The sequence below is a fragment of the Tachysurus vachellii genome, chromosome 2 (assembly GCF_030014155.1).
Source record: "Tachysurus vachellii isolate PV-2020 chromosome 2, HZAU_Pvac_v1, whole genome shotgun sequence".
Lineage (NCBI taxonomy): Eukaryota > Metazoa > Chordata > Actinopteri > Siluriformes > Bagridae > Tachysurus > Tachysurus vachellii.
The window spans coordinates 28,508,442-28,525,966 of NC_083461.1; the positions used below are offsets into that span (position 1 = coordinate 28,508,442).

The 17,525-nt window shown below is 41.4% G+C and overlaps 1 protein-coding gene across 5 annotated transcripts in view; it reads left to right on the forward strand.

The window, feature by feature from the left end:
• The window catches only part of slit2 (slit homolog 2 (Drosophila)), a 58,119-nt gene that overhangs the window by 32,510 nt on the left and 8,084 nt on the right, over positions 1-17,525 (forward strand). For 2 of the 5 annotated variants that reach the window (XM_060864167.1, XM_060864163.1), the window contains exons 7-31: positions 58-129; positions 752-915; positions 1,143-1,275; positions 1,349-1,420; positions 2,592-2,663; positions 5,989-6,060; positions 7,654-7,797; positions 7,948-8,111; positions 8,457-8,480; positions 9,752-9,902; positions 9,978-10,052; positions 10,353-10,496; positions 10,654-10,797; positions 10,909-11,075; positions 11,378-11,510; positions 11,856-11,924; positions 12,552-12,623; positions 12,960-13,031; positions 13,155-13,226; positions 13,394-13,557; positions 15,366-15,490; positions 15,881-15,978; positions 16,469-16,608; positions 17,092-17,118; positions 17,293-17,386. In XM_060864167.1, the coding sequence (XP_060720150.1) occupies positions 58-129; positions 752-915; positions 1,143-1,275; positions 1,349-1,420; positions 2,592-2,663; positions 5,989-6,060; positions 7,654-7,797; positions 7,948-8,111; positions 8,457-8,480; positions 9,752-9,902; positions 9,978-10,052; positions 10,353-10,496; positions 10,654-10,797; positions 10,909-11,075; positions 11,378-11,510; positions 11,856-11,924; positions 12,552-12,623; positions 12,960-13,031; positions 13,155-13,226; positions 13,394-13,557; positions 15,366-15,490; positions 15,881-15,978; positions 16,469-16,608; positions 17,092-17,118; positions 17,293-17,386 (2,664 nt within the window). The remainder of the gene's footprint in view (positions 1-57; positions 130-751; positions 916-1,142; positions 1,276-1,348; positions 1,421-2,591; positions 2,664-5,988; positions 6,061-7,653; positions 7,798-7,947; positions 8,112-8,456; positions 8,481-9,751; positions 9,903-9,977; positions 10,053-10,352; positions 10,497-10,653; positions 10,798-10,908; positions 11,076-11,377; positions 11,511-11,855; positions 11,925-12,551; positions 12,624-12,959; positions 13,032-13,154; positions 13,227-13,393; positions 13,558-15,365; positions 15,491-15,880; positions 15,979-16,468; positions 16,609-17,091; positions 17,119-17,292; positions 17,387-17,525) is intronic. The other 3 variants (XM_060864165.1, XM_060864164.1, XM_060864166.1) reach the window with 3 other exon arrangements.

Sequence of the window (17,525 nt, forward strand, 5' to 3'; positions counted from 1 at the left end):
TGTGTGTGTTTGTGTGTAATTTCCATCTTTCTGCCATTTATTTTCTTTTTCTTTCAGAACACTGAACAATAACAATATATCTCGCTTGTCAGTGGCCAGCTTTAACCACATGCCCAAGCTCAGGACATTGTGAGTATTACACACACACAAACACACACACACACGCACACACCTGCAGCACTCAGTTCCTCATATATTATGTGATTGGTGAGTGTGGGTGATTATGGCTAATGAGTCTATTAGGATGGACTGTGAGTGTTATTTGATGACTGCTGAAATATGTGTGTGTGTGTGTGTGTGGCAATCCTAATTGCCTATTAGAGCTCATTTCTTCCTAAAACAACTAATCACCGTTTCAGCATTCACCTCCTTCACACCATGTGTGTGTTGCTTTCCTTTTTCCTCAGTCCTTTTTTCCTCTTTTGTCTCTTTGTTTCTTTTTCATTTCTGTCTTTTTTCTTGTGTTTTCCTTTTCTGCTTCCTTGTTTCTATATTTATTGTTTTCCTTTTTTATTATACTTTTACTTCATTTTTAAATTGTATTTCCTTTCTCTTTTTTAAATTCTCTTTATTTTTCTCTCCATCGGTTTTATTTTTATTTTTATCTTTATATTGTTTTTTATCCACTTTTTCTTTCTTTCTTTTCTTTTCCTCCTCTTTTTCACTTTCTTTGCATTTGAGAGTGAAGAAACCACACACACACTCACTTTGTTCACCGTATTAATTTTATTCGCCATCTTTGTATCTCTAGTCGCCTTCACTCCAATAATCTCGTCTGTGACTGTCATGTGTCCTGGCTCTCTGATTGGCTGAGACAGAGGCCCCGCCTTGGCCTCTACACGCAGTGCATGGCTCCACCCTCTATGAGGGGACACAACGTAGCTGAGGTTCACAAGCGAGAGTTTGTCTGTACTGGTAAGGGAGAGGAGAGAGAGCAAGGGTGTGTGTGTGTTTGTGTGTGTGTGTGTGTGTCTGAACACATCGGCATGTTTTGAAATTTTGGAAGCTTATTAATTTGACTTAATTTGTAATTGTGTACACGTCTTTAATCTGGCATCTGTTTTTCATTTATCCTCTCTCTCTCTCTCTCTCTCTCTCTCTCTCTCTCTCTCTCTCTCCCTCTCTCTCTCTCTCTATCTCAGGCTCTGTGTCTCACTCCTCCTGCAGTGTCCTTCAGTGTCCTGAGTTTTGTTCCTGCAGTAATAATGTAGTTGACTGTAGAGGAAAAGGTCTGACTGAGATTCCGACCAACCTTCCAGAGACCATCACAGAGATGTGAGTGTAGTACACACCCACACACACAGACACACACTTTTCACAATTTTTCATTCATTTTTCTCCTTCACAGTCGTCTGGAGCAGAACTCCATTAAGATCATCCCACCTGCAGCCTTCACACCTTACAAACGTCTCAGGAGGATGTAAGCATGTTTTGTAGAGTGGCTCTGTCTGTCTACCTATCTGTCTGTATTCCTATTTGTCTGTCAGTCTGTCTGGGATTGATTTGGGGGATTTTCACTAGCCCAACTAGTCCATCCAGTGGATTCAGCTATTGATCTGTCGATGAGATGAAATTATGGACTTGTGAACGATACGTTTAATAAATATTGTTTTTTTAGATTAATCATAAATAAAGATTAAAATAATGAATTAGTATTAAAAGCAGCAGTTAAAATGGTTAATTTATTCGAATAAGAAGAAAAATAGCAACAACAAGAAAAACACGGACAATTAAAATACTATGGAAAATAAGTGGGGGGCACGGTGGCTTAGTGGTTAGCACGTTCGCCTCACACCTCCAGGGTTGGGGTTCGATTCCCGCCTCCGCCTTGTGTGTGTGGAGTTTGCATGTTCTCCCCGTGCCTCGGGGGTTTCCTCCGGGTACTCCGGTTTCCTCCCCCGGTCCAAAGACATGCATGGTAGGTTGATTGGCATCTCTGGAAAATTGTCCATAGTGTGTGATTGTGTGAGTGTGTGTGTGTGCCCTGCGATGGGTTGGCCTTGATGCCCGATGACACCTGAGATCCTGGATCTCAGGGTCCCCGTGACCCGAGGTAGTTCGGATAAGCGGTAGAAAATGAGTGAGTGAGTGAGTGGAAAATAAGTGCTACAAAAACAACAGTAATAATAATAATAATAATAAGGAGAAGAAGAAGCGAGCTACATTCTTCTGACTGTCATAAGTTGGTCTGTCTGAGCTCCTCAGTTACTGTTAGATTTATGTGTTTTACTGAGTGAAGTATAACCTGCTGAATTATAACCTGTTGTCTGTGTTACAGTTAGTGTGTGTTGTTCTTTCAGCTCAGCCAGTGTCAGACCCAGAGGACGCATCTGCTCACTGTGTTGATATCTGAAGCATTTTTGTGTTAGTTTGTTTGCTGGTGTTACAGCTTGAACATTAATGAAGCAAATTTTGTTTCTGACTCTGAAATACTTATGTGTAACTGTGGAGATCTATAAAAAGCTGTTTGTGACCAATCAGAATGCAGCTTCTGGCCAAACATACAGTTCCTGTCTATCAATGTGATCATCTACACTATGTGTATAAAGTTACTTACCTCTCTCTCTCTCTCTCTCTCTCTCTCTCCTCAGTGATTTGAGTAATAATCAAATATCAGAAATGGCTCCAGATTCCTTTCAAGGCCTTCGCTCTCTCAACTCACTGTAAGTATGTGTGTGTGTGTGTGTGTGTGTGTGTGTGTGTGTGTGTGTGGTAGAGAGTTATATTAAGCCTCCATTATTCTCAATAATTCATTCAAACACTCAAGTGTTTTCAGTCGTGCTGTTCTGAAGCTTTTAGTGAGTGTGTGTGTGTGTTTTAGATTTTTCTTAAGCCCTCCAACTTTAAAGTCCACACACACACAAACGGTAGTATAGTATATAGTATATACTAGTATAGTATATACCAGAGGTGGGAGTAAGTCACACATGTGCGAGTCACAAGTAAGTCTCAAGTCTTAACCTTCAAGTCTCAAGCAAGTCCGAGTCATTTTTTGTGAGTCAAGTCAAGTCAAGTCAAGTCACTGCTTTATGTCAAGCAAGTCAAGTCGTAGCTTGAGTCAAGCAAGTCACTGGCAAGTCATACATATGTTTGATAATTTAACTAAATGTATATATTAAACAAAGTTAAATCTACAGTATTTATGGAGTATTTATAATCAAAAATGATTATATGCATTTAATTTTAAAAGGTGTCCACATACAGGTGAGTTGTAAATACAATAAAAATCTAAAAATGAAGAAAAATCAAAACTACAAAGAATGTAAATGTAGCTGAAATAAGGCCAACATAAAAGCATGAAAAGTTTCAATATGCCTCAAACATGGCAGAAGACCATGGAAAAGTGTATATATATATAGAGAGAGAGATGATTGGAGTAAGTGTAATTTATTAATTAAAGGGATAGTTCACCTAAAAATGAAAATTCTGTTATCTTTTTCTCACCCTCATGATGTTACAAACCTATATAAATTTATTTGTTTTGATGAACACACATGTATATATTTTGAGGAATGTTTGTAACCAAACCATTCATGAGCCCCATTCACTTCCATAGTATTCTTTTTTCCCGCTATGGAAGTGAATGGGGCTCATGAATGGTTTGGTTACAGACATTCATTAAAATATCTTCCTCCGTGTTCATCTAAACAAAGAAATTTATACAGGTTTGTAACATCATGAGGGTGAGAAAATTATAAAAGAATTTTTTTATTTTTGGGTGAACTATCCCTTTAAATTGAATGTGTGTGCATGTGCATGCGAGACAAGAATATGACTGTGCTTGCAACTCTGAAGTTTTTTATTTTTATATTTATATTTATGTTTTTTTATATACATGTGCATCCCCATAAACTAACCCTAACGATTTCACTCAAAGCCTAACACTGTAGACCAATTATAAGTGCTATTGCAAAACAGCTGACATTTCCACATAAACAGTGACCAACCATTTACACTACATTGCGCTTGCAAAAAAATTAATTTGATAGAACTTTGTCATTCCATTGTGAGCGATGTGGTCGCATTCTGCTGTTCTTCTCTTCTCATCTTGCACAAAATCCCGGTACCCGAACTTAACTATTTTTGGTGTGGCGCCTTCCATGTTTCGTCACGACTGTTAAGGTTTATTAGTTAGTGCGCGCGCTCCCTCTGCTTGCCTGCTGCGTCACGTGGTTAGATTACGCTCTTGCGTGCGTTTAAAAACAGATTTAAAAACAAAATAGACAAAAAAGATAAAACAAAAAAGTCGAGTCTTTTTTTAATATTTGTCAAGCAAGTCTCAAGTCTCAAATGTACGACTTAAGTCCGACTCAAGTCAAGTCATATGACTCGAGTCCCCCATCTCTGGTATATACCATAGGTCACTAACAGGCGGACCGCGGTCCTGGTCCGGACCCAGATACTCTCTAATACGGACCCGGACCTACAGCCAAAACAAAAGGTTATGCTTTAAAACTTTACGGGACGCTTCTATTTCAACCTTTTTCTTTTTGCTTTTAATCTTTACGGTAGTGGTAGTGGAAACGCACAGACCAATTGCATGCGAGTTAAGGCATCCCACGTGATAACACTCAGCCAATCAAATCTGTGCATTCCTGAAGTAAACACTGCGACTGAACAGTGCAAGACAGATGAGAGAGAATTAAAGTTACACGTGAAAGAAAGATAGCGATACATGTAGAAAACAAAGGGAGAGAAACAGACGAGTGAGACGGAGAAGGAGAGAAACAGACGAGTGAGTCGGAGAAAGGGAGAATAAAGAATGGCGCAAATGGCGCTCTCCAAAAAAAGAAAAGTGGACAGCGAAAATAGAGCATTTAATCCAGAATGGACAGACTCATTTCTGTTCACACTTCACACTAAACCAGTGTGTCTCATATGTTCAGAAACTGTGGCACTTATTAAAAGTGGCAATGTGAAACGCCATTATGAGACAAAACATAAAGGTTTTGAACAAACATATCCACTCAAATCTGAAGCCAGTGTCCCTGAGACAGCTCTCCCAGGTCTGCGGAAAGTAGCCCTATACATCCTGACTATGTTTGGCTCTACATACAACTGCGAGGCAGCTTTCTCTAAAATGAACATAATTAAAACTAAATATGGTTCCAGGGTCACTAATGAGCACCTCCACATGTGAATGAGAACGGCCCTGACTCCATTCAAGCCCAGGTTTAAAATCCTGCCAAGCCAAGCTAGAGCTCAGTTCTCTCACTGAGATATAAAAGAGAAAGTTAAGCACTTTATTTAAACATACACAATTTTCACATTTTATTTATTTTCTCTTATTTTTAAATGTAGCCCTACTTTTATTTATTTAATGAGAGAACGTTATACATATATAAAATCATACATATGTTCAGTTCTATGTTACGTGACAGTAAATATTGTCAAAAAGTTTTTGAATTGTACTGAATTTATTTGATTTGACAGTCAGGTATTGATTGCTTGCAGATGTTCATACAACTACTAGGCTACTTAAATATATATCACACTAACTAGTTAGACATTATGATCTTCGGGACCTTTGCTTCAAGAAATTTTCTCTTACTGGACCTCTTTACATTTTAGTTGAATACCTCTGGAATATACGGTAGTATAGTACCGTAAGAAAGGGATTTGATCTCAAAAAATTCAGGTCTGTGATGCAGAAATAAATACAGTAACAGACTTATTTTTAAATCAGGGATCATGCTCCAAACTGAACCTCCTGAAAGGGATTTGAACCTACACACTTTGGCTCAGTAGCTCATATTTAGAACCTGTTAGTCAAAGCTTATTAGGAGCCTTTAATTTCTAAACACAAAGCTTTATTCACTGAGCGATTTGAACCTGTAACCTTTCAGTCATTTGCACAGAAACTTAACAGGACCAAGGATTAAGAATTAAACTAAAAGATTTGAACTTATCACCTTGTTGTCACAAATCTCTTAATGACAAAGAGATTCAACATTACAACCTTTATAAAAATTAAAATTTTCCTTTTAGGGTTTTATATGGGAATAAAATCACTGAACTTCCTAAAGGCCTGTTTGATGGACTCTTCTCTCTACAGCTACTGTAAGTAAATCACACACATCACTCACACACTCTCACACAGACACTCACATACACTCGCACACAGACACTCACATACACACACTCTCACACATTTACATTTACAGCAATTACAGCATTTACCAGAGTGACTTACATTGTCTTATTTCAGTTTATACACCTGAGCAATTGAGGGTTAAGGGCCTTGTTCAGGGGCCCTGCAGTGGCAACTTGGTGGACCTGGGATTCAAGCCAATGATCTTCCGATCAGTAGTCGAACACCTTAACCACTGAGCTACCACATCCACCCCCCCACACACACACACACACTCACACACACTCTCACATACATACACACACTCTCAAACACACACATATACTCACACACACACACTCTCACATACACTCACACACACTCACACACAGATACTCACATACACACACTCACACACAGACACTCACATACACACACTCTCACACACTATCAAACACACACACACTCACACACACTCTCAAACACACACACACATATACTCACACACACACACACACTCTCAAACACACACACACACATATACTCACACACACACACACACACACTCTCACAGACACACACTCACACACACTCTCACACCCACACACACACACACTCACATACACTCACACACACTCATATACACACTCTCACACACAGACACTCACATACACACACTCTCACACCCACACACACACACACACACTCTCACATACACTCACACACACTCACATACACACTCTCACACACTCTTAAACACACACACTCACACACACTCTCAAACACACACTCACACACACACTCTCAAACACACACACATATACTCACACACACTCACACACACACTCTCAAACATACACAAACATACTCACACACACACACACACATATACTCACACACACACACACACTCTCACAGACACTCACACACACTCTCACACCCACACACACACACACTCACATACACTCACACACACTCATATACACACTCTCACACACAGACACTCACATACACACACTCTCACACCCACACACACACACACACTCTCACATACACTCACACACACTCACATACACACTCTCACACACTCTTAAACACACACACACTCACATACACACACTCTCAAACACACACTCACACACACACTCTCAAACACACACACACATATACTCACACACACTCACACACACACACTCTCAAACATACACAAACATACTCACACACACATACACACACACTCACACACACACACATACGCACACACTCACACACTCTCACACTCACACACACACCCACACATACACAAACCTTTCGTGGTTCTTATTATGACAGGCAGCACAGGTGCCTAAGTTCCTCTCTCTTTCACACACACACACACACACGTATGAGACAAGGAAAGATTAGGGGAAGAGAGAGGAAATGCCTGTTAATCCAAATATTTGGGCTAAAGCCATCTGCAAATCATGCACACACTTGGTAGATCAAATAAACTGCACAGAATTTCAATTTATTTTTTCCTCAGTGCCAGAAAAAAGTTTGTGAACTGAATTATAAACACATCCTGTGTTATATGATCCTGACAGGTTACTGAACGCAAATAAGATCAACTGTTTGCGTGTGGACGCCTTCCAGGACCTGCAGAACCTCAACCTGCTCTCTCTGTACGACAACAAGCTACAGACCATCGCTAAGGGGACATTCGCATCGCTGCGTGCCATCCAGACACTGTGAGACACAATGTCACACACACACACACACACACATACACACACATATATACACATACAGAGGTTTAGGATGAGTATCACGTTTATACACTACATTCATTTTAGTATAAGGGATAGATCAGAGCTAATCCTGATCTGTGTGTGTGTCAGACACCTGGCCCAGAACCCTTTTGTGTGTGACTGTCATCTGAAGTGGCTGGCTGATTACCTGCAGGAGAACCCAATTGAGACGAGTGGGGCACGATGCACCAGCCCACGTCGGCTTGCCAACAAACGCCTCGGACAGATAAAGAGCAAGAAATTCCGCTGCTCAGGTAAACACACACTTACTCACACACACACGCACACACAGACACACGCACACACAGAGACACACACAAACCCTTTGTGATTCTCATTATGACAAGCAACACAGGTGCCTAAGCTCATCTCTCTTTCACACACACACACACACACACACCCCTACAGTAGAAAGATTGCATCTTTCTATCTGTCTGTTTGTCTGTCCGTCCGTCCTTCCATCTATCTATCTATCTATCTATCTATCTATCTATCTATCTATCTATCTATCTATCTATCTGTCTGTCTGTCTGTCTGTCTGTCTATCAATTTTTACAAACACACATCTCAGTTGTCTCTCTCTGTCTCCTCTGATGTAGCTAAAGAACAGTATTACATACCAGGTACTGTGTGTGTGTGTGTGTGTGTGTTTGCTCACACAAGTATTCTGCACTCTGTTTGCTCTTTTATACACACGAGTTTGGATTGTTTTCATTCACTCACAATAAAGAACATGGAGCATGCACGACTGTGTGTGTGAGAGTGTGTGTGTGTGTGAATGTGTGTGTGAGTGTGTGTGTGTTGTGCATGTGACGAGCTCTCTCTCTCTCTGCCCTATTCGTGCACATACTCAGGGATCCATCATGTCAGTAAATGTAAGTAAATGAAGCCCTTGTCCAGTCACAGCCCCAAGTTCCCCTTTTGCTCGCCTGGTTAGCCCCGCCCATTCACTCCAGTGTAGCCAATCACAGATTAGCAGTCTGGTGTTGTATATGCAATGAACGCATGGTGTGTGTGTGTGTGTGTGTGGTTTGATCTTGAAGTCAAAGCTTCAGCTGCAATATTCCTGCCACACTCTTTCTCTCTCTCTCTCTCTCTCTCTCTCTCTCTCTCTCTCTCTCTCCCGCTCTCTCTCTCTCTCTGTGAATCTGACTCTCCCTCTGACTCTGACTCTTTATCTCTCTCTGTCTGTCATTCCCTCAGTTATTTTCTCCTTGTTCTCTCTTTCTGTCTCTCCCACACTCTCAGTTTCTGCCTCTCACCTCTTTTTTTATCAGTCCTCACTTTCTTATCTTAGCACTCTAACTGTCCTCCTTTGTCTCTCTCTCTCTGTCTCTCTCTCTCTGTCTCTGTCTCTCTCTCTCTCTCTCTCTCTCTCTCTCTCTCTCTCTCTCTCTCTCTCTCTCTCTCTCTCTCTCTCTGAGTGTGTGTATTAGCAGGGTTTTCCGTTGTGCTTGATCTAACCATGCTTGTCTCTCTCCGCACTATAACATGGTTCTGTCAAGCGCCACGGGACGTCTTGCAGCATCGGCAAACCGTTTGTGTGTGCGTGTGTATGTGTGTGTGTGTGTCTTTTATTAACACTGTGTTGTTGTGTGTTGCTGTGGTGATAACAGATTTTCCTCTGGCTAATTAAACCTCTAACGTATCACCCCCTCACTTCCAGTGTTTTCCCCTTTCAGCCTGCATCACTTCCTGTCTGTCTTTCTAGTACACAACATAGTTGCTGATGAGACAGGCAGCGTTAATTCGTCATTGCTAAATATTTAGCTAGCTAAATGCTGACAGGTGTTTAGTAGGTTCACAGCCAACAGTAGGTACTGAATTGTTCACTGCCATAGAACGCTTAACTAATTAGTATACTGTGTATGTGTTTGTGTGTGTGTGCGTGTAGGTACTGAGGATTACCGCACTAAGCTGAGTGGAAGTTGCTTTGCCGATCTTGTGTGTCCTGAGAAGTGTCGCTGTGAGGGAACAACCGTCGACTGTTCAGGACAAAAACTCACCAAGATACCTGACAGCATCCCACAATACACTGCAGAGCTGTGAGTGTCTCAAACACTCACACACACACAAACACACACAGAAATGTTCAATATCTAAAAATATTTTTCTCACAGACGTTTAAACAATAACGAGTTTACCGTGTTGGAGGCAACGGGTGTGTTCAAGAAACTCCCACAACTCCGCAAGATGTGAGTCTCTCTTTATATCTCTCTCTCTCTGTCTATCTCTCTGTCTACCTGTCTGTCTGTCTATCTCTCTACACTCAGACTTTTTGTCTGCCTCTCTCTCTCTCTCTCTCTCTCTCTCTCTCTCTCTCTCTCTCTCTCTCTCTCAATGCCTCTCTCTGGCTGTTGGTCTCTTTCTTGCTCTCGATCGGACTCTCTCGCTGTCACTTTCACGTTCTACTCTTAATGTCTCTCTCACTCTTTCTGTCTGTCTGTCTCTCTGTCTCTGTCTCTCTCTCTCTCTCTCTCTCTCTCTCTGTACAGTAACTTCAGTAACAATAAGATCAGTGATATAGAGGAGGGCACTTTTGAGGCAGCAAATGGAGTGAACGAGCTCATACTGACCAGCAACCGTCTGGAGAGCGTTCACTATGGCATGCTGAAGGGTCTGACGGGTCTGCGCACACTGTGAGTCATACACACAGACACACACACACACACGTAACATATATGCAAGGTGCTTGGGTCACTGGAATCATTAGTAAATGTCAGAATAATAATTCATTCAGCGATAAGGTCAACGATCGAACCTGATTAGTGTCTGTGTGTGTGTGTGTGTGTGTAGGATGCTGCGCAGTAATAAGATCAGCTGTGTGAGTAACAGCAGCTTCACCGGCCTGAGTTCAGTGCGGCTGCTCTCTCTCTATGATAACCTGATCACCTCCATCACCCGGGGAGCCTTTGACACACTTCATTCCCTCTCCACACTGTAAGAATAAACACACACACGCACAAACATTAAACAAACACAAAATAAACATTTTTCTATTTGGCTCATGTTTTTGTTAATAAAGATTACTTTGAACCACTTGCCTCTCAGGAACCTGCTGGCCAATCCGTTTAACTGTAACTGTCACATGGCCTGGTTGGGGGAGTGGCTACGAAAGAAACGCATCGTCACAGGAAACCCTCGCTGCCTAAAGCCCTACTTTTTGAAAGAGATCCCGATTCAGGATGTGGCTGTGCAGGACTTTGCCTGTGAGGACGGTACGAGCTGTAATAGCACTCTGTGTGTGTATTTGTGTGTGTGTGTTTTAGGGAGACCTTGTTTCAGCTGAAAATGCTGAAAAAAAAATGCTGTTAATGTTCTCTTACACAAATAAACACACACTCACACAACTTTAATCCACCGATAGATAGGACAGAGGGGTGCCAATATTTGTGAAATGCAGCAACTCAGCTACGGTCCGAAATTTTGTAGTGGCTGATGAGCACAAAGTATTGATATTTATCTGGTGTGTGTGTGTGTGTGTATGCGTGTGTGTGTATGCGTGTGTGTGTGTGAGTAGGTGATGATGAGAATAGCTGCTCCCCATCGGCTCGTTGTCCATCAGAATGCTCCTGTTTGGACACGGTGGTGCGCTGCAGTAATAAAGGACTGAACACACTGCCGAAGGGTATTCCTAAAGACGTCACTGAGCTGTGAGCATGCACACACACACACACACACAACACATTCAGACACACGACACACACAGGATATATACGCTTAACACTTAATGTTATTACCACACACACACACACTATACATTGTATATACACACTAAACAAGTTTTCATTCTCAGATTAAACAGCTAATATACACACTAAATTAAAGGTTGTTTCACACACACACACCCACACACACACTAAACATCTTATATACACACTAAACAAAACGTTATTTCACACACACACTATACTGTATATACAATAAACAACACAAGTTTCCTTTGTATATGTGTGTGTGTGTGTGTGTGTGTGTGTGTGTGTGTGTATTTTTGATAGCTATCTGGATGGAAACCAGTTCACACAGGTTCCTCTGGAGCTCTCCAACTACAAACACCTCACTCTTATGTAAGTTCTTCCTCCCGAACAACCAGCCAATCACAACCCAGCTCCAGCTCCTGTATTTAACTAACCACTGACTCTGAACTGTGTGTACTGTGTGTGTGTGCGCGTGCACATGTGTGTACATGTGTGTGTACATGTGTGTGTGTGCAGATAATTTTTTTTGAGCACTCAGAATTAAAAGTGTGATAAATTAGCTTAAATTAGCTTATTCTTTTACTCACGACAAATCCCACAACCTCAGAGTTGTGTACTGTACACAGGTCATTTACATACATAAGAAATACAGAACATTTACGTAACAGGTGTGGAAAATTATTTGGAACTTTTCCTGCGGAAATATATTGCCATACTTTTGGACTTAAGTCAGTCTAGTTTGTATATAATAATAAGTGTGTTAATTAACTCTGCTTAACATTTGTAAAAGCTCAACACCTCTTTTGATTTTCTTAACGGTTTCTGCTGTATTATTGCTTGCACATTTGATAACACTAGAAATGCTGTTTGAGACTGAACCCTAAATGGCTCCCTATTTGGCAGGAAGTGCACAACAAAGAAGCCTCTTTTTTTCATGCAGCAGCTCACAGCTTTGTCGTTGTGTGTGTGTGTGTGTTTGTGTTTGCTTTTTTGCAGTGATTTGAGCAATAACCAGATCAGCACATTATCCAGCAACACGTACAGTAACATGTCTGAGCTGCTTACACTGTGAGTGTGATGATGATGATGATGATGCTGATGATGATGATGATGATGATGATGAAATGAATCTGTGCGTGTATATATGCGTGTGTGTGTTTTTGTCTGAGTTTAACATGTTTATTTTCTGTGATAAATGTTAGTACTGTTGTTTGAACTAACTGCGCTAATTTTGTTAGAGGATTAGCTAGCCCAAATTATTGCTAGGTGAAGTTTCTTGCTTAACACAATTAACAAATGTTTAAAATGTTTTTGTAATTGTCTGTTTTGTTTGTTGTGTGTCTCTGTGTGTGTGTCTCTGTGTGTGTGTGTGTGTTTTGCTAAACTACTTTGGTGTCTATACAGAATCTTAAGCTACAACAGACTGAGGTGTATTCCAGCTAAAGCCTTTGAGGGCCTTCGATCATTGCGATTACTGTAAGTGCCTTTTGTGTGTGTGTGTGTGTGTGTCTGTGTGTGTGTGTATGTGTGTGTGTAAGAGAGTTATTGTGTAAAATCCATGTTAGAGTCTGTGAGTCTCACTCATTTCTCTCTTTGCAGGTCTTTACATGGTAACGACATTGCTGTAATCCCTGAAGGATCATTTAAAGATCTCTCCTCTCTTTCTCATCTGTGAGTCATCACACACACACACACACACACACACACACACACACACACACACACACACACACACACACATACAAAGTAGTTACTAAATAATAAGCTTTAAAATAGTCGAGAGAATAATAAACAAAGCTGATCATTTAAGAATTTATTGTGGTGTGTGTGTGTCACAGTGCTCTTGGGGCGAACCCTCTACATTGTGATTGTAACATGCAGTGGCTCTCTGACTGGGTGAAGAGTGGATATAAAGAACCAGGTATCGCTCGGTGTGCCGGACCCAAAGATATGATGGACAAACTGCTGCTCACCACACCGTCCAAACTGTTCACCTGTACAGGTAACACCCAGACACACACACACACACACACATCATCATCCAAACTGTTCACCTGTACAGGTAACACCCAGACACACACACACAGATCATCATCCAAACTGTTCACCTGTACAGGTAACACCCAGACACACACACACACACACACACACACATCATCGTCTTCATCCAAACTGTTCACCTGTACAGGTAACACACAGACACACACACACACACACATCATCATCCAAACTGTTCACCTGTACAGGTAACACCCAGACACACACACACACAGATCATCATCCAAACTGTTCACCTGTACAGGTAACACCCAGACACACACACACACAGATCATCATCCAAACTGTTCACCTGTACAGGTAACACCCAGACACACACACACAGATCATCATCCAAACTGTTCACCTGTACAGGTAACACCCAGACACACACACACACACATCATCATCCAAACTGTTCACCTGTTCAGGTAACACCCAGACACACACACACAGATCATCATCCAAACTGTTCACCTGTACAGGTAACACCCAGACACACACACACACACACACACACACACATCATCATCTTCATCCAAACTGTTCACCTGTACAGGTAACACACAGACACACACATACACACACACACACACATCATCATCCAAACTGTTCACCTGTACAGGTAACACACAGACACACACATACACACACACATCATCGTCATCATCCAAACTGTTCACCTGTACAGGTAACACACAGACACACACACACACACATCATCATCCAAACTGTTCACCTGTTCAGGTAACACCCAGACACACACACACAGATCATCATCCAAACTGTTCACCTGTACAGGTAACACCCAGACACACACACACACACACACACACACACATCATCATCTTCATCCAAACTGTTCACCTGTACAGGTAACACACAGACACACACATACACACACACACACACATCATCATCCAAACTGTTCACCTGTACAGGTAACACACAGACACACACATACACACACACATCATCGTCATCATCCAAACTGTTCACCTGTACAGGTAACACACAGACACACACAAACACACACACACACATCATCATCCAAACTGTTCACCTGTACAGGTAACACACAGACACACACATACACACAGACACACACACACACACACATCATCATCCAAACTGTTCACCTGTACAGGTAACACACAGACACACACATACACACAGACACACACACATCATCATCCAAACTGTTCACCTGTACAGGTAACACACAGACACACACATATACACACACACACACACACACACACACACATCATCATCATCATCATCATCATCATCATCATCCAAGCTGTTCACCTGTACAGGTAACACAAATAGTTACACTCACTTTATCCTCCTTGTTTCATACAATATTCATAAAAATCAGCATAGTCATTAGATGCAAATTTGTCCCTTGTTAATATTCAATGTAACACAACCTGATTGGTGCATTTGTAGAGGTCCTGGGGCCATGTGGTTTTCCTGTGCCAGGTAAGGCAGCTAGTCAGAGACCCCACTTTATCTGCCCTGCCCTCATTTACCTGACGTGGTCTGACTTGGCCTTTGACCTAGCGTTGTGATGATCCTGTTGTTGCCCAGCCCTGGTATTGTGTGTGTGTGTGTGTGTGTGTGTGTGTGTGTGTGTGTGTGTGTGTGTGTGTGAAATATGCACCTTTTATATATGCACTGTATAGTGTATTTATCTATATATGACCTTATGTGTATAGTAATTTATCTTTGTTCTCTCTCTCTGTCAAACACACACACACACACACACAGGTCCAGTAGACATCAACATCCAGGCAAAGTGTGATCCATGTCTGTCCAGTCCGTGCAAAAATAATGGCACCTGTACGAACCATCCTATTGACTTTTACAGATGTACTTGTCCATATGGATATAAGGTACACGCACACACACAACCTCACACACAAACACACACACACACAAACTCACACACACAAACTCACACACACAAACTCACACACACAAACACACACACAAACTCACACACACAAACACTCGCACTCACACACAACCCGCACACACACGCACGCACACAAACACGCACAAGCACACACAAACTTACACACACAAACTCACACACACACAAACTCACACACAAAAACACACACACACAAACACTCTCACACACTCACACACACACACATTCGCACACACACACAAAAACACATGCACACACACAAACTCACACACACACAAACAATCACACACACAAAAAACATGCAAAAACACAGCATTAATTAAACATTTTAATTTGTGTGTGTGTGTAGGGTCAGGATTGTGAGGTGCCTATCCATGCCTGTATCAGTAACCCTTGTCAAAATGGTGGAACGTGTAACTTAAAAGATGGAGCTGAGAACACACACAGGTAACACACTCCATCACATCATTATCACCATCATCATTGTGTGTGTGTGTTTGTGTGTGTGTGTGTGTGTGTGTGTGTGTGTGTGTGTGTGTGTGTTTCAGGGAGCAAACTGTAATAATGATTCTGCTTAATGGAGAGAGATGATCTGATCTTCTTTAAGTGTTTTTAATTACACACACTCACACACACCTAATTAACCAATTAAAAGACTCTTGCGCGCACACTCAAATACTTAATGAACTAATTTGGACTCTGATAAGCACTTAAGTATTCAATTATGGCTCACACACATGCTTATTACAGTATGAACCAATCAAGATTCTCAGTGAATTCTCATCTTTGTTATGTGTGTGTGTATGTGTGTGTGCTCGCATCTAAATAGGACACACACACATTGAGGTTTCTTTGGGGAATGTACATTTTACTTTAGATTCTGAGTTACATTATAATGAATGTATTGTGTGTGTGTGTGTGTGTCTGGTGCATTCAGTTGTGTGTGTCCCGAGGGCTTTGAAGGAGATGCATGTGAGAAAAACATTGATGACTGTGAGGACAACGACTGTGAAAATAACTCCACGTGTGTGGACGGAATTAATACTTACACCTGTCTCTGCTCATCTGAGTACACAGGTAACTCTCACACACACACACACACACACACCTTGACTCTCAAATACAATGTTGAATAAAACAATTAAGCATGTTTTTTCTCCATTTTTTCCAACCCTTTTCTTTCACCTAATACACTTCTGATTCACCTTTGCCATAATTTAGAGCCTTTCAGGTCAAAATAACTTTCACCTCTGAGAAAGTCTTTATTCTTCACTTGTTCATGTGAGCGTTGGCTTTAATTAAGTGTTGTGGGTGTCGCTAAAAGTTCTGTCATTTACATGTGATTAGAATTCATCAATAATATACGTACAAGACATTGAGTTTGAATAAATTTGTTTGCCTGTGTTTATGCGACACTAACACATTAACATGCTAACACACTGCTTTTGTTGACTGGTCCAACTCTCTCACTCTCTCTCTCTCTCTCTCTCTCTCTCTCTCTCTCTCTCTCTCTCTCTCTTCATCTCTGTCTGCATGTCTCTCATGGTCTCTCTTTGCTAGCCACTAGTAACAATGAAGTGGAAAAAGGTTAGTCGCTTTATTCATCTCTGCATTCTTTCTGTTTTTCATTCTTTAGCATCTCATTACTCGCACTGCTTGCTTGTTAATGCAACACACACACACACACACACAAACACTTTATCAAAACATTTAACAAGACATTAATGACATTTTGCCCTGTGTGTGTGTGTGTGTGTGTAGGGGAGCTGTGTGAAGATAAGCTGGATTTGTGTTCTCCGGAGCTGAACCGGTGTCAGCATGACTCCAAATGTGTCCTGACTGCTCACGGTTTCAAGTGGGTTTCTCTCTCTCTCACACACACACACAGTATTTTTGACTGCTACAAAATACGTCACACTGTACAGGGGGAAAGTCCAATTAAGTGGGCGTGTCCACTCAAATGAGTGTGTCTAATCAAGTATGTGTGCACAAAA